This window comes from Cynocephalus volans, chromosome 2 (genome assembly GCF_027409185.1).
Source record: "Cynocephalus volans isolate mCynVol1 chromosome 2, mCynVol1.pri, whole genome shotgun sequence".
NCBI classification, from domain to species: domain Eukaryota; kingdom Metazoa; phylum Chordata; class Mammalia; order Dermoptera; family Cynocephalidae; genus Cynocephalus; species Cynocephalus volans.
The window spans coordinates 69555632-69579437 of NC_084461.1; the positions used below are offsets into that span (position 1 = coordinate 69555632).

General features: G+C 38.5%; 1 protein-coding gene across 5 annotated transcripts in view; it reads left to right on the forward strand.

Moving 5' to 3' along the window:
* The window catches only part of ATG10 (autophagy related 10), a 292867-nt gene that overhangs the window by 251350 nt on the left and 17711 nt on the right, over positions 1-23806 (forward strand). For 2 of the 5 annotated variants that reach the window (XM_063086271.1, XM_063086275.1), the window contains exons 6-8: positions 3496-3593; positions 4258-4373; positions 4696-5297. In XM_063086271.1, coding sequence (XP_062942341.1) covers positions 3496-3593; positions 4258-4357 — 198 coding nt within the window. In that variant the 3' untranslated portion in view covers positions 4358-4373; positions 4696-5297. Of the gene's footprint in view, positions 1-3495; positions 3594-4257; positions 4374-4695; positions 5298-5379; positions 5544-23806 lie in introns of those variants that run through there. The other 3 variants (XM_063086272.1, XM_063086273.1, XM_063086274.1) reach the window with 3 other exon arrangements.

The following is a 23806-nucleotide window of genomic DNA, read 5'->3' on the forward strand; positions in this document are numbered from 1 at the left end:
TTAGACCATGTTCTGAATGTCTGGCTATTATCCTTGTCTGTTTAGATATCAATAGGTTGAATAATAATAGCCAACTAAGTGTTTGCTATGTGTCAGGCACTGTGCTATGCACTTTTCTGGAATTATCTCATTGAAGGGTCACAATCAATCTATGAGGCAGGTGCTATCATTAGCCCCAGTTATCAGATGAGGAAACAGACATAAAATGGTTAAGTGGTTTTCCCAAGCTCACAGCTACTAAGTGGTAGAGCAGGACTTGACCCCACACAGTCTTCACAGCAGAGCTTCTGCATGCTCTTACCCATTTGCTATATGGAAGGAGCAAAAGATGACTTATGGAAGTAAAGTTCCAAGTCTTTGCTAAGCAGCATCAAATGAGCACAGCTGCAATGTGACGTGGTTCCAGGTCTGCTCTAAGAAAGTGGTACCCTGAACTATAAGTGTATATATCTATTGCACGTGCATTTTACTCTGCTATGGTTACTCTTGAAATCTTGAAAAGTTAGGCCATAGGCCTGTAAAGTAAGAGGCAAGATCTTGACTGTATAAGGAACCCATTCCTCATGAGAGAAACCAAATCCTCACAGAAACTCAACTGTGAAGGGTTGAGGTTCTTTGAAGACATTCTTAGGTGGTGGTTGAGAGTGTTTCCATCCACTGTGTAGGCCAAGAAGGGAAGGCTTAGCCAAGACCTCTTCCTGGTGTCCCACCTGACTCAGACAGGCCTGGGAGCCCCAGCGTTCTAACAGCCTGGCTCTTTAAGAGCCGTGTTGCTTTTGTCTTTATTATCCTTTTGACATTCCCAAACTTTCAATAGACTCTTGTTTGAACAGTCTGTTCTGCCTCAGCCCGGGAAGCCGGGCTAGAGGGTTCAAAGCCAGAGTTTCTCCATGAGATCAGCATGAAAGTGGCCACAGTTGTGCCCAGGAGGGCATGGAAGCTCTGTGCTCCTTCCCTGTACCTTGCCTTCTGCATCTCTTCATCTGTATCCTTTGTAACATCCTTTATAATAAACCAGTAAATAAAAAGGAAAAAGAAGAAAGAAAGCAGCCATGGTAATTTTCAGGAGGTGCCGAGAGGAGAGTGAGCCTTGGAGAGAGTGAAGGCTGTGTGGTTGAGCTGACCCTCCCCATCAAGCAGTGTTTCCATCCAGTGCAACCGTGGAGGTCTAGATTTGATTTTATTTAAGAAGGTAACATGTCTTCACATCAGTAAGATGGGTTATACCTTTGTATTCTGTCCATTGTTACCTATGTAGATCATCCAAAAAGAATTTAGACTATACTTAGCTTTTTAAATCTCAGCCCTCTGAACAGTCATTATTTTAGTCCAGGGTAATTCCAAAGTTCTTTTGCATTTCCTCTATACATTTCCTGTGCTCATTTTTCCTTAGGGTTTTTTGCCTAACACTCTGCCTCCAGTCCACTACATGGTTGGTTTTTTCTTGTCATTCTGATCTCTTATGAAATATTATCTTGCCTTAGTCTATTCAGGCTGCTATAACAAAAATACCATAGACTGGGTGGCTTAAACAACAAGCATTTATTTCTCACAGTCTGAAGGATGGGAAGTCCAAGATCAAGGTGGTGGCAGATCCAGTGTCTGGTGAGGACCTCTTTCCTGTTTCGTAGACAGTCGTCTTCTCACTGTGTCCTCGCATGATGGAAAGAGAGCAAGAGAGCTCTCTGGGGTCCGTTTTATAAGTGTACTAATCTCATTCATGAGGGACTCACCCTCATGACCTAACCACCTCCCAAGGGCCCCACCTCCTACTACCATTGCACACCTCTTCAGTGAGGCCGTCCCTTTCACCAAATGTAACATCACCACAGTCCTTCCAGAATCACATTACCCTGTTTTCTTTCCTTCATAGTGCGTATTATTGTCTGGATTATCTTGTTTATTTATTTGTTCTGTGTGTTTATTGGCTGTCTCCTGCACTGGGATCTAAGTTCCATAGGATCAGAGACTTTGTTTATCTTAAAGATACAGTCGCCTATGATACATACTACAACAACCGACAACTAATGGATAACTCATCCCTCACCACACACACCCTCAAAATCTTTACACACAATGTCACCGATACAAGGGGAACTGTCCTTCCCAGTTCCGTGGTGTGTGTGTACACATTCATGCAGACGTGAATGTTTCAGGTGGCGGAGGGTGGTGGTGGTGAGGGGAAGCAGAAGGGACAATCACATAACTCTTCCCCTGAGCAGTTCTGAGGTCAGCTTCTCCTTGGGCTGGCTAAGAAGAAAAGCAGCCAAGAGAAGAAGATAGGCAGCCCCTAGTCCAAATCTAGCCCACACGCATGTTTTATTTGACCTACGCCATGGTTTTTTTAAAAAAATGGGCCAACATTTAAATTTAGGCAGTTTTACATAAACTGGTTTTCTAGGTTATTTTCACAAACGGGAAGGTCTAGCTTGCTGAACCTGCATTGCCACATGGCACAGTTGGCTGGAACAGGGTAGCAAGGACCACCTCAGATGGGCACACTCTCCAGTCCCCATGGGCCCCCCACCTGCTGGTGTATTTAACTGGCATTACCCCTTTTGATCACCTGCCTGGTCTTCATAGGCATTTGAGTTTGCAGTGTCTGCCATAATGGTTAATCCACAGTGTAAACAATCGACAAACTTATCATCAATAATTGCTTTTGTGTTGGTAGAACTTGTACATAGATTACTCACCACTCAAAATCCTCTAGGGCTGATGTCCGCATCGCTAATCTGGCAACAGTCCTGTACCTTATATCCAATCATTCTCTTATAAAGGGCGTAGAGTTACATCATATGGGCTTTTAACTTACAGAAAGAGCTCTATAGGCTTGGGAGAAACAAAATGAGAGAAATAGGCAAAAAGAGAAACCCAGAGAGAGAGACAGACAGACAGACAGACATGGAACAATTTAGATAGTGCAGGCCATCTCCCTCCACCAGTTCTACTCACTGAACATGTGCCCATTGGCACTGCATGCAGTCAGGCCTAAAACAATTAACATGTTGACAACATTTATGTAAAAAAAGATGCAAATAGCTTTGGCCCCCTTACCAAAACTTAACTCCTGACAAAGAGTTGAATGAAACATTTTGTTCAGATGGTCAGCTAGTAAGCTTCATGAACATTCTTGAGAAAAAACTGAAGAATAATCATAGGCCAAAGGGAACACCAGCCAACAAAGAGAGAGAACTGATAAAATTTGGGCCACCAAAGAGAGGGAACTGATAAAATGTATCTACAGTTTGTATTGTGTAAACAAAACCGTATGCCCTCCAATACTTGACTATACTACTTTATCAATAAATAGCTCTTTCTCACCAACTTCTTCTCATGTTTGGATTATAAATTATATTTCAAAATAGGAAATCAACCTATATATTCATTCAACAACTTGTAATTTAAAACAAAACTTTATTTTAAAGGAGTAAACCAGATTCTTTATTTTAACATTTTCAAAGTAACTCACACTGGCAATTCTGCTTCTTACAGGAACATCCGATACTAGGGCAACCTTTTTTTGTACTTCATCCCTGTAAGACGAATGAATTCATGACTCCTGTGTTAAAGAATTCTTGGAAAATCAATAGGTAAGAAACACCATCAAGATACATTGGCTTCTACTCTGATTTTAAAGGTGTAAATCTTTTTATGTCTCTCTAAAAGCTAGGCTAAAAAAGAAATATTCTTTGTAATAATGGCTAACATTTATTGATTTTTTACTGTGCTAGGTGCTGTTCTAAGAGTTTTAGATATATTAACACACTGGATTTTCATAACACCCCTATGAGCTAAGTACCATTATTTTACCTGGTTTATAGAGGAGGAAGCTAAAGCACAAGGGATTTAAGTGACTTGGCCAAGGTCACACAGCTAGTTAAGGGATGGAACTGGGATTTTAATCGAAGCATTTTTGCCTCAGAACCACGCTCTTAACCACAGCACTCTGCTTCCTTTGTAAATGACTTACGTTTTAAGTATAAGATTTGAGTCACCAAGGGGACTCAGGAGCCCGGATGCTTTACCTTACCCTTCCACTACCTTAATGAGGGAATCCTTACAGTCTCTCTGCACCTCAGATCCTTGTCAAGCAATGGGACTGGCATTTGGAAATGTAGTAATTCCAAGATATGGGCACACATCTTTGAAGAAAGCATCATTTCTGCTATTGTTGGTAACAGACTGATTTTCTCCCATTCATCCCAAAACCATGATGGAAATGTTAGCATTGACTGTATTTCACTTGTTTCCTAGGAACATCAACTATATCACATCATGGCTGAGCATTGTAGGGCCAGTTGTTGGGCTGAATCTACCTCTGAGTTATGCCAAAGCAACTGCTCAGGATGAATGAAATGGTGATTGACAAGGTAAAAAGGAAAGCCTGGATTAAATATTTTGCTGTTACAAGGATTATGGTGTCTCTGCTGCACTTAGACACATCTTGGCTGGCCTCACAACATGTTAAATTTGCTTTCATCTTTAATAGATTGGACTCTGACTTGTTTTTCAGTTTTCTAATCAATGCCCTACCCACTCATTTAGGAAGCATTTTATTTTGCTACAAGTAGCACTCACCCAACTATAGGAGTATATGGTTGTATTTTAGTGTTGATATTCTTGAAATAAGTCTTCACTGCTCAGTTGCCCTTCTTTTATTTTCTTTGCTTTTGTTTTGTTCTCATTCTTCAGATTCTTCTATTGAGCTAAGAAATTGCTCATGAAGAACACCAAGAGTTTACCTGGTTTTATCAGGGCCAATATCATGCAATTTCACCTCACCAAGGTTTGACATGGATTTTTTCCCCCTGGAAACAAATATCGGCAGCAACTGATATTTGATATTCTGAATGTTTAGAGAAACACATCAAAGATACAAATCACTATAAATAGCAAAAAATGGATCTAACTCTGTATTACTAGAAATAGTGACATCATTAGGGCACTTATGGGTCATTCTTTTCTGGGCCAGGTATTTCACATCTCTTTTTCTGCTGTGCAGGGTGATGGAGAAATGTATTTGTTGTTCATTTTAATGTAAGATGTATGAAAATTAAAATATGCGGTTTATATATCGCTGAAAACTAATGTTATATACATGATCTGTCCTAAATTATTCTCCCACAGTCAAACTCAGGAACAATGGATTATTTCTGTTTTACTCCAAAAGTGTGTATATATTTGTATGTGTGTATGAGTGTGTGTATAGATAGAGAATAAAGAAAATATTATAGGCGAGATAATGTGTTTTTACAAGCATAGTGTGGCATAGTAATTGTAAGCTTTAAAAAATCTACAGGAAATATTTAAATATTAAAAACTCTTTTTATCTATAGTAATAAAACAATTGTTATTTTGTCCCTCTACCTGTCAAAGCCACCACTGCTCTTCTCAACTCTTTGCAGGATCTTGAGTAAGTCTTCATGTCCCTGAGACTTATTTTCTTCCTCGTTAATATGACAGTAACAAGCTACCTCATAGGGTTGCTGTGAGAACCACACGAAATCATTAATGCATGAGAAAATATTGTAAAGTATTACACAGATATCATTAAATGCTTACCTTTCTTGTAATTGATTGTCATTCATTTGGCTTGTAAATAAGTTTGATAGCCAGTAAGGTATTAAGATGAACCTAATCTGGAAGAAGTATCTATTTTGGTTGCTTGTTTTTCATTTTTATTTGCTAGGGGCTAAAACTAAGAGAAGAATGTAATTGGTTCTTTAGAGAATCTGGATTAGCATCTTTTAATGAGGGATGTACTTCAGAATCACCTGAGGATCTTTCACAGCTACAAATGCTGGGGCCACCTCTAATACAGCCTCTCTGGAATAAATCTGATACTCCCTGGAGAACCTCTGGTCTGGGTGTCCCTTATTGTGGCATTGATTTGCATGGTTTTGCTCTACCACTAGACATTTCTGTGCGAGCTGGACTTGCTTCCTAATGTTTGTCCAGGTATTTCATGGATAGTAAGGAAGTTTAGGGGAAATTTGTTCACAAGGTGGCAAACTTGTAGAATACTAGTTAGGGTGAGGGAATCATCTGCTGCTGAATCAGGAGGACCAGGACACCACCCTCCATCCACAGGTGCAGGTTAAGGGCTGTGGAGGACCAGGACAGCTCCCTCAGTTTGCATTGGCAGGTTAAGGGCTGAACTCTTACAAAAGGAGTAGAAGTAGAGAAAGAGTTAACTAAAACTGCTAGAAAAGCTAAAAGTAAATTTTAAAACGCTGAGCTGCACATATTTATGCTAGGATAAGAGCCTGCTTATATGCTTGCTGGGCATTTTGGTATTTACCACTTAACATCTTTTCAATTTCTGCAAAGATCCCCTCCCCCCTCCTTAATGTAAACACAGATTTCTCAGCAAGTCATTTCTCAAGCCATGTCATTTCTGGTGTAAAAAATGTGTACAATAATGTGTCATCTGAGTGATGTATTTGTCTGGAAATATTAGTTATCCTTTGCTAACAGATTCTGAGATAATATAGTTTATCGGTTTAGGGCCAATGTCTAATTTTTCTTAAAAGTCAAAAAAAATTTTATATTCTCTGATCAATGAAGACCTAAAAAATTCACCAGTGGCAGAAAAATGTTCTGAAGAGCTCCTACAGATCGTGGAGACCTTCCTCAGATAGATCCATCTCCTCAGTCAGCTCTATTTCTTTTCAAAAATTTCTTTACTTAAAAAACTTTTAATTTGGGGGTGATCATTTTCATTTTTAAAAATGCAGTTATACTGATAGAATGTTATCCCAAGTTATTAAACAGTAGAAAATATTTTGTTTAGTCAAATTGACAGTTCTTTCTCTGCAATATGAGGATTTTTTTCCTCCCCATTTCCTCTCCACCTAATATAGTACAAAGCACCTTCAGTCCAAAATAAGGCTGGTTAAAGCTGCCCCGTAAGCGGATCTAGGAAGGCTCTCGGTCCGGGGATTCAAGGGGGTGGGCGAGTTCTTCGAGAAATCAGTGTAAGGAGCAGAGACTGTGTTCACCAGCCTGTAAGCTGGGGGTTATAAAATTATTGTAATCCTCCTCCACAACCAAGACTTATTAAATTAAAGAGAAAAAGCGGTCAACACAGGTTTCACATCCATTTCTCTCTTGGTAGATACCGTTGTTTTTGTATGCTACACACTCTCAAGAAATTAGGAAATGGAGCTCTACATTGTCAAAATCAGCTCTTATATGATTCAGAGGGCTGATATTCCAGTGAGTGTTTTTTTAAGGATTAAAATTTGAGAATAAGAATATGAAAATATTCATTTTGGCCGATCAGTATATGTAAGTGTCTATTATGTGCTGAGCCCTAGGCTAGGTGCCAGGGATGGTAAATGGGAAGATGTGGCTCATGAGAATGCCATCATCCAGTGGAGAGGACAGACAAGATTTGGGGACAGTAGGATGCATGCGGTGGCAGAGGTGTGGGAAGCTTGTGCCAAGGAAGGCTTTGCAGAAGAGGAGAGTGAGTGGAGTCCCAGAAAACTTATGATTTAGCCAGGTCAAGATTGGAGGACAAACCTTGAAGGTGCACGTGCAGAGGTGGTGAAGAATGAAGCTGCTTAGCGGGTCTGGGGTCAGGTCTGGAAGAGTCTTCTTTGCCACACAGAATTTGTATTTGGCCTGAAAACCGCAAAGAGCTACTGAGGGGATTCAAGCAGACAAGATAAAGTGATTTGCATTTTAGACAGACCCTGCATTTTTAAAATGACTCCTGCATATAACTAATCACATATATACTTTGTCGGTTTTTTCCACCACAATGTACTGTCTACAGGATTTAGAGGTAGAAGAGCACAGGAGGGGCTGGGACAGTGCCAAGGACACTTTTCAGTCTTTACTGAGGGCCTCTCAAAACAGAACCTGCTGGTATCCCAAAAAGCCTTGAGTTCTGGCTCACTGTGTTCCCTGGGACAAGTCACTGCACCTCTCTGAGCCTCTATTTCCTGATGTATTAATATGAGGAAGTATATTACGTGATACGTAAACAATGTATTGGTTTAGGACCATTATTTTTTAAAAAATGAAGTTGAATACATTTTTTTAAAAATGAAGTTGAATACATTATCAAAGTGCATTGCACATAGTCAGGGTATTATTGTTTTGTGAAACTTTGGTTTCATCTATACAGTATGTATGAGAGTACTTCAAAAAGTTCATGGAAGGATTTTTATTATCTTTTTATTCCATTTTTCCACGAACTTTCAAAAGTACTCTCATATATGAAATCTGTATCTGTGTATGTACGTGTGTGTGTGTGTGTATGTGTGTGTATGTGTGTGTGCTGGGTTGTGATATAGACTGTATATCTAACTTTAGAGATCAGAGATCTGAAAACTAATGAACAAATAAATAAGCTCTCTTCCAATTCTAAGACTCTCTGATTCCCTCCTTATGCTGCTAACCAGTAGGTTGCTGAAGGTTGTTCTAGAAGGATGTACAAAGTACTTAACTATTATTGTGCCAGGGCACTGAGCTACATGAATGTGCTCACAGGTCTTCAAAGGTACTCCTCTGGATTTTTTTAGGATTTATCTATAGAGGTGTTTTTACATTTTTATTCTTAAATTTGGTGATGGTCTTTAAAGCAGTACTGTGATATCAAGCCCTTGCTATGATTTAACTTTTGTGTTGTCAGTAGTGACATCTAGTGGTGTAAGTAAGAGTCCTGTTGCCAGTATCTTGTATTCTAGACTAGAGCTGAAAGTAATTTTAGAGATCACCAAGTCCCATTTTATAGATTATTAAAAACAAATTGAAAGCTCACATGTATTCGTATATTCAAATTAACTCTACATAATAATAAATGAAACCTATAGCTGCGTGATGCTTTCTTGGATTACTTTGAAGCTTTTCAAGTACCCAGAAGTTACTGTTAGTTATTACTAAGAGGTAGAAATTTAACAAAACATGCCCAGATAAACTCATGGGAAATCATACTTCAGTATATTTAGCGCCTTTGGTGCATTCCAGAACCTCAAGCTTTTTCATGTGTCTGGTACTTGATAGCACTCAATACGTCTTCACTGAATGTTTGATTATGTGGATGATCACTGAGCCCAGGGGAAGAACCCCAGAGGAAGGGGACTTGAAGGACAGGGAGGAATCTGATAAGAGACTAGAGGGTCAAGAGCATTTAAGTTAGGAGCCATGGCAGGCTGGAAAGGGAACCAAGAGAAGGATCCCACAGGGGCACCTTTGAAAATTTTAACATATAAGGGTGACTCTATGGAGTTGTTTTTGGAGGACGTGTTTGGCAGTGATACACTGGATGGATTAGAGGGAAGAGAAACTGGATGGAGGCCAAGAGGCTAATGCAGTGGTGAGGTGGTGATGGTGACAGAGGAAAGAGAAAGAGACCAGTGTAAGAGACATTTTGATAACCAGACAGCGTGGAGAGAGAGAGAAGATACTTGTCATGACTTGGTTATGCCTTAGTTTCTAAACTAGAAGTCCCTGCTCAGCTGTGTACCAGCTCCCCTGGTCTTCTTTCTGCAGGTACCAGGGACTGACCTTGCTTTTTTCTTTTGGGAAGTGCCACCCACCCTATCCTTTAAGAAGATTTCTTACTCCCAACACCAACACCAGCAGCAGAGGGATATGTAGTCTCCTCAGCCCCCTCTTTCAATAGGTTCAGACAAAGAGTACCCAGGCCCTTTCCTGCTTATCAATAGGAAAATGGCTAAATAAAATGTGATACTATATATAATAGCAGTTAAGAGAAATGACTTCCATCTCCATGTGCCAAAATGGGCAGATCCCATGAATAGATTGTTGAGTTAAAACAAAAAACAAAAATTAGATGCTAACTGTGTGCTATGGTTTGAATGTGTCCCCAAAAAGGCATGTGTTAGCAACTCAACTGCCATTGTAACAGTATTAAGAGGTAGGATCTTTAAGAGGTGATTAGGCTGTGAAGGCTCTGCTGTCATGAATGGGTTAATGCCATTGTTGCAGGAGTGAGTTTCTTATAAAAACATGAGTTTTGCTCCCTCTTGCTCTCTCTCTTGCCCATGTGATGCCTTCACCATGTTATGATGCAGCAAGAAGGCCCTTGTCAGATGCTGGCCCCTCAGTGTTGGACTTTCCAGTCTCCAGAATTGTGAGCCAATAAATATGTTGTGTTCGTTTTAAATTACCCCGTCTGTGGTATTCTGTTATAGAAGTACAAAACAGACTAAGACAATATGCATGCAGATCGATACTACGTATATTAAAAATTCACTAATACACATTTTCTATAGGTACATATACTGTATGTGTATGACAGATATAATAAGTGGTCTAAAAGGAGCACACCAAACTTGTAAGAGAGGGAGAAGAGTGGGAACTTGGACTGGAAATGATCAGAGATGACTTTGGCTCTTTCTGTAATGCTACACTTATTTGTCAATGGAACGTGAAACTAAACATTTATTTTTTAAAGAAGATTTGAGTACTCATAGAAAATTTGGGAAATACAGAAGAATTTGAACAAGAAATTTTAATTTAATTTTATTTTTATTTTTAAAAATTTTTATTGAATCAAAATTGATTATACATATTTTGGGGGTTCAATGTTGAGATATGTTGATCAAACTAATATTACTAGCATATATATTGTTACATAGTTATTCTTTATGTTCCTTGTCCAATCTCTCCCCATCCCCCACTCCCTCCCCCGCCTCTAATTACCTTAGATTTTGTCTCTGAAGGAGAAATTTTAATTTTTTAATTTTTTAATTTTATTTTGTCGATATACATTGTGGCTGATTATTGCTCCTCATCACCAAAACCTCCCTCCCTCCTGCCTCCCCTGCTCCCCGCCACCAATGTCCCCTCTGTTTGCTTGTCATATCAACTTCAAGTAATTGTTGTTATATCTTCTCCCCCCGCCCCGGTTTTCTTTTTGTGTGTGTGTGTGTGTGTGTGTGTGTGTGTGTATTTATATATTAATTTTTAGCTCCCACCAGTAAGTGAGAACATGTGGTATTTCTCTTTCTGTGCCTGACTTGTTTCACTTAATATAATTCTCTCGAGGTCCATCCATGTTGTTGCAAATGGCAGTATTTCATTCGTTTTTATAGCTGAGTAGTATTCCATTGTGTAGATGTACCACATTTTCCGTATACACTCATCTGATGATGGACATTTGGGCTGGTTCCAACTCTTGGCTATTGTAAAGAGTGCTGCGATGAACATTGGGGAACAGGTATACCTTCGACTTGATGATTTCCATTCTTCTGGGTATATACCCAACAGTGGGATAGCTGGGTCATATGGTAGATATATCTGCAATTGTTTGAGGAACCTCCATACCATTTTCCATAGAGGCTGCACCATTTTGCAGTCCCACCAACAATGTATGAGAGTTCCTTTTTCTCCGCAACCTTGCCAGCATTTATCATTCAGAGTCTTTTGGATTTTAGCCATCCTAACTGGGGTTAGATGGTATCTCAGTGTGGTTTTGATTTGCATTTCCCGGATACTGAGTGATGTTGAGCATTTTTTCAATGTCTGTTGGCCATTTGTATATCTTCCTTAGAGAAATGCCTACTTAGCTCTTTTGCCCATTTTTTAATTGGGTTGCTTGTTTTTTTCTTGTAAAGTTGTTTGAGTTCCTTATGTATTCTAGATATTAATCCTTTGTCAGATGTATATTTTGCAAATATTTTCTCCCACTCTGTTGGTTGTCTTTTAACTCTTTTAATTGTTTCTTTTGCTGTGCAGAAGCTTTTTAGTTTGATATAATCCCATTTGTTTATTTTTCCTTTGGTTGCCCATGCTTTTGAGGTCGTATTCATGAAGTCTGTGTCCAGTCCTATTTCCTGAAGTGTTTCTCCTATGTTTTATTCAAGAAGTTTTATCATTTCAGGGTGTATGTTTAAATCCTTAATCCATTTTGAGTTGATTTTAGTATACGGTGAGAGGTATGGATCTAGTTTCATTCTCCTGCATATGGATATCCAGTTATCCCAGCACCATTTGCTGAGGAGGCAGTCCCTTCGCCACTGAATAGGCTTGGTGCCTTTGTCAAAGATCAGATGGCAGTAAGTGTGTGGGTTGATTTCTGGATTCTCTATTCTATTCCATTGATCAGTGTGTCTGTTTTTATGTCAGTACCATAGTGTTTTGGTTATTATAGCTTTGTAGTATAGCTTAAAGTCAGGTAGTGTTATGCCTCCAGCTTTATTTTTTTTGCTGAGCATTGCTTTGGCTATGCATGGTCTTTTATTATTCCATATAAATGTCTGGATAGTTCTTTCCATTTCTGAGAAAAATGTCTTTGGAATTTTGATGGGGATTGCATTGTATTTGTATATCACTTTGGGTAGTATGGACATTTTCACAATGTTGATTCTTCCAATCCAAGAGCATGGGATATCTTTCCATCTTCTTGTATCCTCTCTAATTTCTCTCAGCAGTGGTTTGTAGTTCTCATTATAGAGGTTTTTCACCTCCTTGGTTAACTCAATTCCTAAGTATTTTATTTTTTTGGTGGCTATTGTAAATGGGCAGGCTTTCTTGATTTCTCGTTCTTCATGTTCATTATTGGAGAAAAGAAATGCTACTGATTTTTGTGTGTTGATTTTGTATCCTGCTACTGTGCTGAAATCATTTTTCAATTCCAAGAGTTTTTTTGTAGAGGTTTTAGGCTGTTCGATATATAGGATCATGTCATCTGCAAACAGGGACAGTTTGACTTCATCTTTTCCAATCTGGATGCCCTTTATTTCCTTCTCTTCTCTGATTGCTCTGGCTAGTACTTCCAACACTATGTTGAATAGGAGTGGTGAGAGTGGGCATCCTTGTCTAGTTCCTGTTCTTAAAGGAATACCTTTCAGCTTTTCCCCATTCAGGATGATATTGGCAGTGGGTTTGGCATATATGGCTTTAATTATGTTGAGATACTTTCCCTCTATACCTAACTTATAGAGGGTCTTTGTCATGAAAGAGTGCTGAACTTTATCAAATGCTTTTTCAGCATCTATAGAGATGACCATATGGTCCTTGTGTTTGAGTGTATTAATATGGTGTATCACATTTATTGATTTGCGTATGTTGAACCAACCTTGCATCCCTGGGATGAATCCCACTTGATCGTGGTGAATAATTTTTCGTATGTGTTGCTGCATTCTGTTTGCTAGTATTTTAGTGAGGATTTTTGCATCTATATTCATCAAGGATATCGGCCTGTAGTTTTCTTTTTTTGGTTATATCTTTACCTGGTTTTGGTATCAGGATGATGTTAGCTTCATAGAATGAGTTTGGGAGATTTGCGTCCGTTTCAATCTTTTGGAATAGTTTGTAAAGAATCGGAGTCAATTGCTCTTTGAATGTTTGGTAAAATTCTGCTGTGAATCCATCTGGTCCTGAGCTTTTCTTTGTTGGGAGCCTTCTGATAACAGCTTCAATCTCCTTTATTGTTATTGGTCTGTTCAAATTTTCTACATCTTCATGTTTCAGTTTTGGGAGCTTGTGTGTGTCCAGAAATTTATCCATTTCCTCCAGATTTTCAAATTTGTTGGCGTATAGTTGTTTATAGTAGTCTCGAATGATTCCTTGTATTTCAGATGAATCAGTTGTGATATAGCCTTTTTTATTTCTAATTTTGGTTATTTGAGTCTTCTCTCTTCTTTTTTTTGTTAGCCATGCTAATGGTTTGTCAATTTTATTTATCTTTTCAAAAAACCAACGTTTTGATTCATTGATCTTTTGAATTGTTTTTTTGGTTTCAATTTCATTGAGTTCTGCTCTGATCTTAATGATTTCTTTCCATCTGCTAACTTTAGGTTTGGATTGTTCTTGTTTTTCTAGTTCTTTAAGGTGAAGTGTTAGGTGGTTCACTTGCCATCTTTCCATTCTTCTGAAGTGAGCATTTAATACAATAAATTTCCCACTTAATACTGCTTTTGCAGTATCCCACAGGTTTTGGTATGAAGTATCATTATTTTCATAGGTTTCAATAAATTTTTTGATTTCCTGCTTGATTTCTTCTTGGACCCATATGTAATTAAGTAGAATGCTGTTTAATTTCCATGTGTTTGTATAGTTTCCAGAGTTTCGTTTGTTATTAATTTCTAGTTTTAATCCATTGTGGTCTGAGAAAATACATGGGATAATTCCAATTTTTTTGAATTTATTGAGACTTGATTTGTGACCTAATATGTGATCTATCCTGGAGAATGATCCATGTGCTGATGAGAAGAATGAATATTCTGAGGTTGTTGGGTGGAATGTTCTGTAGATATCTGCCAATTCCAATTGGTCTAGAGTCTTGTTTAGATCTTGTGTTTCTCTACTGATTCTTTGCCTAGATGATCTGTCTAATATTGCTGGTGGGGTGTTCAGGTCCCCTGCTATGATGGTATTAGTGTCTATTTCCTTCTTTAGGTCTAATAGAGTTTGTTTTATAAATCTGGCTGCTCCAAAATTGGGTGCGTACATATTTATGATTGTTATGTCTTCTTGATGGATGAGTCCTTTTATCATTAAGTAGTGTCCCTCATTGTCTCTTTTTATGGTTTTTAGTTTAAAGTCTATTTTGTCAGATATAAGAATAGCTACTCCAGCTCGTTTTTCTTTTCTGTTTGCATGGTAAATCTTTTTCCATCCTTTCACTCTTAGTCTATGTGAATCTTTATGGGTGAGGTGGGTCTCTTGTAGGCAGGATATAGGTGGGTCCTGTTTTTTGATCCAGTCAGCCAGTCTGTGTCTTTTGATTGGGGAATTTAAGCCTTTTACATTAAGAGTTGTTATTGAAAGGTGTTGATTTATTCCTAGCATTTTATTGGTTGTTTGGTTGTCTTAGGTGTCTTTTGTTCCTTGCTTTCTGATTTACTGTTTGGTTTCTGTGTTTGTTGGTTCCTTAGGTTGTAGATAGCATTTTTGTTTGTTTGTTTTCTCTTCATGAATGCCATTTTTATTATACTAGTGTGTTTTGATTTTTCTTGGGTTTTTTTGGTAGTGGTAGCTATTTTTCAGGAACCAAACCCAGTACTCCCTTGAGGATTTCTTGTAAGGGTGGTCCTGTGGTAGTGAACTCCCGCAGTTTTTGTTTGTCTGAGAAATATACTATTTGCCCCTCATTTCAGAAGGATAGCCTTGCAGGGTAGAGTATTCTTGGCTGGCAATCTTTGTCTTTTAGTATTTTGAATATATCATCCCATTCCTTTCTAGCTTTTAGGGTTTGTGATGAAAAGTCTGATGTTAGCCTGATTGGGGCTCCCTTATAAGTGACTTGCCCACTTCTCTCTTGCAGCTTTTAAGATTCTCTCTTTGTGTCTGAGTTTTGCCAATTTGACTATAACATGTCTTAGAGAAGGCCTTTTTGGGTTGAATACGTTTGGAGATCATTGAGCTTCCTGGTCTGAAGATCTGTGATTTTTCCTATACCTGGGAAGTTTTCTGCCACTATTTTGTTGAATATGTTTTCAATGCAATCTCCGTTTTCCTCCCCTACTGGAATACCCATGACTCGGATATTTGAGCGCTTAAGGTTGTCTGATATCTCTCTCAGATTTTCTTCAATGTCTTTGATTCTTTTTTCTTTCTTTTTGTCTGCTTGTGTTATTTCAAACAGCCCATCTTCAAGTTCAGAGGTTCTCTCTTCAACTTCGACAAGCCTGCTGGTTAAACTCTCCGTTGTGTTTTTTATTTCGCTGAATAACTTCTTCAGTTCAGCACGTTCTGCTACATTTTTTTTCAGGATATTGATTTCCTTGTACATTTCCTCTTTCAGGTCCTGTATACTTTTCCTCATTTCATCATGATGTCTAGCTGAGTTTTCTTGTATCTCATTCAGTTTCGTTAGAATTATCACTCGAAATTCCTTGTCAGTCATTTCAAGGGCTTCTTCTTCTGTAGGATCTAGAGTTTGAGATTTATTAACTTTTGGTGGTGTACTTTCTTGATTTTTTGTATTTCTAGTGTCTTTTTTTTGATGTTTATTCATTGTGGCAGCGGGTTTCACAGTCCGCCAGTTTGAGACTATTGACTAACTAAGATGTTGCTGTGGTTGCCAATTTGGTATGGCTACCTCCGTGACTGCTCAGTTGGCCTCTAGTGCCTTGTGTGTATGGTTGCCTCAGGTCTTGGGCCTCTCCGGGGAGCCACCTCTCTGGTCAGCTTGGACTCTGCTGGGCTGCTGGATCACGTACCACAGGGTGTGTGATCTCTGCTGAGCTTTCACTTCCTGTGCAGGACTTCTCCCTGTTCTGTTCGCTCTGGCCCAGGCTGTTGGATCGTGCAGTGGCAACCCCACAGGGTGTGTGGTTTCTGTCGAGTCTCCGCCTCCCTAGGCGGACGTCTCCCCGCTTTGTGCGCACTGGGCTGGGCTGGGATGTGTCTTCTGCAACCCTCGTCTATCAGCTGGGCCTTCAAGACCCTGCTCGGCACCGCCTCGCCGAGGAAGTCTACCAGGTTTCTGCTAGGCACAGATGACTGGTTGCTCTGGGTGCCTTTGTAGCACTGTGTAGATCTTTCTCGGGACTTATCACCTTCCTCCTGGTATCGCGGTTATTTGTGTACTTGTCTTATCTCCCACAGCAGAGCGTGAGCTCCTCAGGGGAGGAGCCCGCAGCACACGGTTCACCTTTGTATCCCCCCGTGAAGGAGAAATTTTAAAAAATCACTTAAGTGTATCATCCAGTGATAACTTCAGTTAAATTTTTAATGTATTTCCTTGTACTAGTTTAAACATATTTAATTAGGATTATTCTGCTTATGGTTTTACATTCTGATTTTTTCCACTTAACTTTATATCTGGGAAATTTTATCTTAACATTTTCTCATATCATTTAATGTTCTTTGAAAATAACATTTAATATGATTAACTATGATTTCTTCTCTGTAAAAATGTACCTAATAATTCTCCTATTGTTTGACATTTGGTCATTTCTAATTCCTCACTGTTCGTTTAACACACATTCATTCAGCACTTAACTTCCTGTTTGGTCAGGAACCATTCTAGGGATATAGTAATAGTGGGCAGATAAAAGCCCCTCCCTCAAAGAACTTCCAGAATGTAAGGCAATCAGAAATATGTGCAGAAACAGGTGCTTACACTTTGTTTCTTTAGATTACACTGTTACTAAGGCAATTAACAGATCAAAGGATATTAAGTCATTTCATTAAATTGTTCATCAGTAAGATTATACTTACATTCCCACCAGGAGTCTTTGTTTTACTATTTCCTCAAATCTTTAAAAATAATTTTATTTAACTTTGCTTTTACTACTGAATTGAACTTTTTCTCTTTTTGTTAAAATTTGCATGGATTTCAGCTTCATTTCTTCCCAATGTGTTACATATTTCTCAGTGCGCTAGGTTTAGTTTTCTCAGCTTTTTCTTGTCACTTGCCTGCCCCCTTATCTCCATTTTGCTCCTATAAGATCTGACTGTCCATGTCGTGTTTCTAGTATAACCAGAGAGTGTGGCAGTTAAACAAATAGAATGTGTATATAATTTTTAAAAATTATTATGGAAAATTTCAAACATATGCAAAAGTAGAGAGGATAGTACAATGAACCCTCATGTAACTCTAAGTCAGAATCAACAATTACCAAGATTTTGCATATTTGTTTCATTTAACCCTTTTTTACTTACTTTATTTGCTCAAAAAATTTAAAGCAAATCACAGACATTATGTCATTTGTTTTTCCAAGTTCATGCTGAACTTTTTAATTTAATCCATTCCATCAATTTGTATTCCATTCTCAGATGTTAAAAACATCATTGGGTTTTTATCTTCTGCTTTTATTCCTGAGCGTTGAGCTTTATACCTCCTTTCTGCTTCTACCTTTACCAATAACATTGGAGATCTTTTTTCTAAAATGACCATAATCAGGTCAGCCAGTGCAATCAAAGTAGAATGTAAAATGTGCATTTTGCAGACTGGATCATCCATGGAACCTCACCACATTGGGGACATTTTATAAACAATGTCAATCCACAGGCAACTTCTCTTGACTGTTCTCAGCTTTGATTAAAATGGAAGATTATGTAATATGTGACTAAATCTGCTCACTGTTGTACAGATTTGAACAGTAGCTGGTCTCTTGGGTTTGATAGAAACCCCTTTGGAAATCTGAAAAATGTATAGAACCCATTTTCAGAAAAATGTATGTGTACACACACACACACACAACCAGAAAATTTTGCACACAGTTTCAAGAACTTGCTAGGCACTCTAAGATCCATCAACAGGACAAACTCTAGATCATGAATCCTGGCCAGTAAATCCAATTCACATGGCTTTCTTCTATTACTTCACACACACTCACACACACACACACACACACACGTATCATGGGAGGAAGAGAGGTATAGTGACAGCGAACCAAAGTACCTAATTATACACATAAGAAAATGTGTAAAATACAGAATGAACAAAATCAAATCTTGTATACTGGAATTAACAGCCTAGAGAAACACTGGAACCTATTAGGAATTTGAGCAGGGGAAAGGGGTCATACTTACCTGTAAACACACATGGAACAGAGTATCTGAAGTTGTCAGACTATATAGAAAAATATTCTTATTATAAGCTGAATAAATTCATAAGCTGATGGAGAAAAAGATGACAAAACAATCTATTCCATGTCACTGTTTCCAAAGCAGGTGATAACGGACAAAACATATTTCAACAGTTCTCCCTACTGTTCTCAGCTATGATTGAAATGAAAAATTATTTAAAATATGGCTTATTCTGCCCACTGTTGTACAGAATTAAACATTAGCTGGTTGCTAAAAGAGGTAAAGCATTATTAAATAATCATTAGCATATAAACTCTGAAAATCTCAGTATGCTCTGTATGTCCTACACTTTTAACCCAGCCAAGTAACATAACTCCTTGTTCTATTTCTAACTCACAACAGTGAAAGAATTTTAGAAAACTAGACTTAAACAAAAATACCTCCCACTCTGAGTAGATTAGAGAACAGAATTTGTGTCAATAACTTATTATCACAAATAATCAAGCGGATCACTGCTAATGGACCTGTGGAGGGAGCTGGTCCTTCCCTGACTGGAAGGTCTGACTAGTGATGTGGGGACCTTGATTTGTTTCCTCCTCTCCCTCCTGAGGAAGCAGTTCTCCTTAGCATCAGAGTTGATGTTTGAAAGCTTCAGGTGGTCTGGGGAGCAGAGTGCCTTAAAGGAAATTTGTGAGCGTGCTCATCATGCCCGGCCAAGGTTCTGAGGGCTGTGTGTGAGTGGCCCCTCGTTTTTGCAGATACACACCACATATTAAAGGCTGGAGTGATAGGCTGAATGAGGTGCTGACTGTGCATATGTGTATTTGGAAATATTGGTTCCCTTCAGATGTGTCACTCTAAAAATGATTTTTTCCTAAGAAACAATTTATGCTTAAAAACAATTGTTAGTTTCAATGCCTTGCTTTGTAACTCTTATGGCTACATTACAGCAACAATAAGCTTTAAAATTCATTTCTCTTCCTCATGTACTAACAAATATAACATCACTTCACCAAATAAGGATAGGGATTGTGCTAGAAACTAAGAATGCTCAGGACAACCTGCGAAGACAATCCCCCAACAATGGTATCATAAGACTGTGAATTAATACTTGAATGATCAATTTAAACAGACTTTATAGGTTAAAATAAAGATTATGTAAGTTTCTGTCAGTGAAAAGTTTATTGTAATATGTTAATTTATTATCTCGGTCCCTTTTCTTTGTACAGAGCCAATAAAGAAATATTAGCTACTTTGACAACCTTCAAACAGATTCCAGGAATATGATCCACAACAGGACCATTATAACCAAATCCTACTAGACATTTTCCTAGAATGAATACAAGAATTTAATATATGCAAAGATACACATTCAAAGTTGTATAGCTGTCAAATTAGAACTGTCTCAGCTCTATAAAAAAAAAAAAAAGAAAAAAACCACATTTATCTGGGACGATGTCGTTTCCTAGTGGAGTTTTAAATTTTTCCAGAACATAAGTAACTGGAGAGTTTCAATATTCCCATATAAACACAAAAATTTTACTAATTGTTATACCACGCCTCTTGCCTTCACAAGACACACACAAAAATACCCTTACTAAATATCCTCCATCAATTTATGCCTGAATTGGCTAAGTAGCTACCTGTAAGGCAGTGTTCATTGTTTTGCAATAAGGTGGCTCGCTTACAGAAACATTTTCATTCAGAGGACAGGCTATTGTTCTGATTTCAGCTGTGCTGATTACTTGGGCAAATTATTTCTGAGATACTTAAGAGCTTCTTTGGGTTTCTGACTTGTAAGATGAGGTGGCTGGATAAGACCAGTGGTTTCTACAAGTGGGAAAAGCAAGGGGGTGGCTGTACAAGAACCACTTGAAAGTTTGTTGAAAAGACAGATTTCTCCTGGAGCACACTAAAGATTGTTTCCTAGAAGATCAGGAGTATGTGTCATCTAATGAGTGCCTTAGGGAATTCTGATATGCCCTGGCTTTGAAAACCACAAGACTAAGTGATCTCTAGATTTCTTCTGCTCTAACAATTTCTGATTTGTTTGGGCTTTGCTAGATGAATAGAGGTAACATAGATTAAGTAACAGACTAAATTAACTACCCATTCAAAAATTTTTTTTATGTATTTATGTATCTTTTTGTTTATAAATAATTTAAGACACAAGAAGTTGCAAAAATAGTATAGTTTGTGTATACCCTTCACCAGAATTTACATTGGTACCACGCTATTAACTATAGATGTTACTTGTAGTTCACCAGTTTTTATATTCATGTTTTTGGATGTATATAGTACAGTGAAATTCCATCAAAAGTATTGATTTATGTAAACATCACAACAATCAAGACACACTACTTTTCCATTGCGATGAAGAAACTCCCTTATGCCACCCTTTTATAGTCAGGTTCTGGCCCCATTTTATTTATTTATTTATTTATTTATTGTAAATTTATTTTTTGGTTTATACATATTTATGGGGTACAGAGTTGACTATCAGTATTATTATGTGATGATCAAATCAATATTATTAGCATGTTCCTCATTACAAATCATAATTACTTTCTGTGTCCCTTACCCAATTACTCCCTATACCTCTTCCCCCTCCCCCTTTCCCACCTCTAGTAACTATAGGTCTGTTGTTCTCTTCTCAAAGTTCAACATTTTATTATGGTCTTTCTTTCTTTGTTTCTTAGCTCACACTTATGAGTGAGGACATGTGTTATTTCTCTTTCTGTGTCTGTCTGACCCCATTCTTAATCCCTGATGACCACTGTCTCTTCTCCATTGCTATAATTTTGTCATATCAAGAGTGTCATATAAATGAATCATGCAAGATGTAATCTTTTGAGACTGGCTTTTTGTACTCAGCATAATATCCTGAGATACATAGAAGCTGTATGAAACAACAGTTTGTTTCTTTTTATGGCTGAGTTGTATTTCATTTATGGATATACCATAGTTTATGTGTTTGCCCACTGAAGGACATTTAGGTTGTTAATGATTCTTTTTGACTATCACAAATAAGGCTCCATGTACATTTCTGTACAGGTTTTTATGGGCGCATATATTTTTATTTCTGTATAACTATCCAGCAGTACAATCATGGGGTCATATTGTAAATATCTGTTTATAAGAAACTGCCAAACTTTTCCACTGACTGTACCATTTTATATTCCTACCAACAACGTATGAAAGATCCAGTTGCTCCACATTGTCACCAGTACTTGGTATTGCTAGTATTTTTAATTTTACTCATTCTGATGGTGTATAGTGATAACTTGTAGTTTTAATTTGCATTTTCTTAATGGCTAATGTTGATCATGTTTTCATGTGCTTATTTGCCATCTCTTTTTGGTGAAGGGATGTTTATTTGCTCATCTTGTAATGGGATTTTTTTCTTACTTTTGGTTCAGGGAATTCTTCATATGTTTTTGATATAAGTCCTTTGTTGGCTATGTGATTTGCAAATATTCTTTCCCAATTTATGGCTTGTCTTTTCACCTTCTTAAAAGTATATTTCACAGAGCAAGGTTTTAATTTTGATGAAGCCCAACTTATCCATTTTTTGTTTTATAGAACATGCTTTCAGTGTAACGTTTAAAAACTATAAGCCTAGGTTGTAAAGATGCTATATGCGTTCTTCAAGTTTTATAACTTTGTTTTACATTCAGATATATACTCTATTTCGAGTTGCTTTTTGTGTAATGTGTGAGGTTTAGGTTTGAGTTTTTATTTTTTGCAAATGCGAGTCTACATCTTTTATCGGAAACTGTCCTTCCTTCTTTGGTTTTGTGATTTCTCCACCTTTATTCTTCATTTTCAGTATTGTTTAGCTATTGTAGTTAAATATTCTAGCTATTCTTCACCTTTCTATATAAATTTTAGAATTAGCTTTCCTACGTGTACAAAAAATGCTGCTAGGCTTTTGCTTTGATTTTGTGCCCAGGTGACTGCCGCAGACGCCACCTTGCCCAGTCAGGCACAGCAGTGCTGGCTGGCACTTACTTCATGCTGGATGCATGAGTGAAAGGGCCTCGGTCACAAGGTGGCGGGGGAGGGAAGACAGGTAGCGTACAGAGGCGGCGGAAGGAAGTAAGATCAGTTTCATACACTTTTGGGTTTAAGAAGCCTAAGATGGATTTATGAGTCAATCTGGCAGCCACTGGGCCAGAGGACTGCGAAGCAAGTGAAAAGGGCGTTCCGGGTGCACCCAAGAGATCTGACTGCGAACCACTGCCGAAGGTGTCTTGAACTCCTAAGTGTGTCCTTTACAGGCTCGGCAGACGTCTCAGAGAGGGAAGGGACCGCCGCCGGGGCCGCACGCCCCACCCACCCCAACAGGGCCCCGCCGTCCGTGAGGGCTGCCCGCGATGCCCCTGACTCCCGGGGCCCGAAATCGCACCGCCGCCGCCCCCCTTTCCTGGGTTCCGGCCGGGTAGGCGAGGCCCAGTAATATCCCCGAATCGCCAAGGATTCGGGAGGTTATGGGCCCACAGGAAGGCGTCTGGTCAGCCCTTGGGGCCGGCTTAGCCAATGCTGACTCTGCAACCACACGTGCTAGGAAGCGCTGGGGCAGAAACCAAACAGGCCGTCGCTTTCCACTATTGTGGAAAGGTTAAGACTTGCACATTTGTGACAGGAATAAGCACACGTGTTTGGAATCTTCGAGTTCTGAAATGGGAGGTGCAGGTGATATGCAAAGCTCGCTAATAACATAGGAACAGAGGTCCTGAAGCCGGATGGGGAATACAGGTTTGAGCAACTAAGAGGCCGGTGTTTGTGGAGCATGGGGAGGGAAGGATTGGAACAGGCTAAGGCTGCAGCTCTGCAGGGACCAGACAGGTTCTCCTGTGCCGTGATAGGGATTCTGGTCTTGATCCTATGGGAAATGGGAACCCAAAGAATTTGTTTTCCAAAGATCATAAACATAATCTAGCACTAGGTATTGATCAGAAAGCTAATTTACCCATAATACGGTAAACAGTTTCTTAGATTACAGATTTAAATCAGAAGGCTGCCAGCTTTGTTCCAGATGACACGTTATCATGTTATTTATGGAAAGTTTGAAACAAAAACTTGTGGATAGCAAAACTCCCATGTGCCCAACACTCAGCTTAAACACAACCAATCTTGTCTCTATACCTAACCACTTCCATCGTTTTGACTGTCTTGAAGTAAACCTAAAGGTCAAAAATATATTAAAGTCCCACCCCACAGGCAGTCTGAAAATAGGATAGTACAGTACAAGATATTTTGAAGGTAACTTTAATTATAGTATATTGTATAATTGTTCTACTTTGTAGTTACTGTTAAATCTGACTATGCCTAATTTATA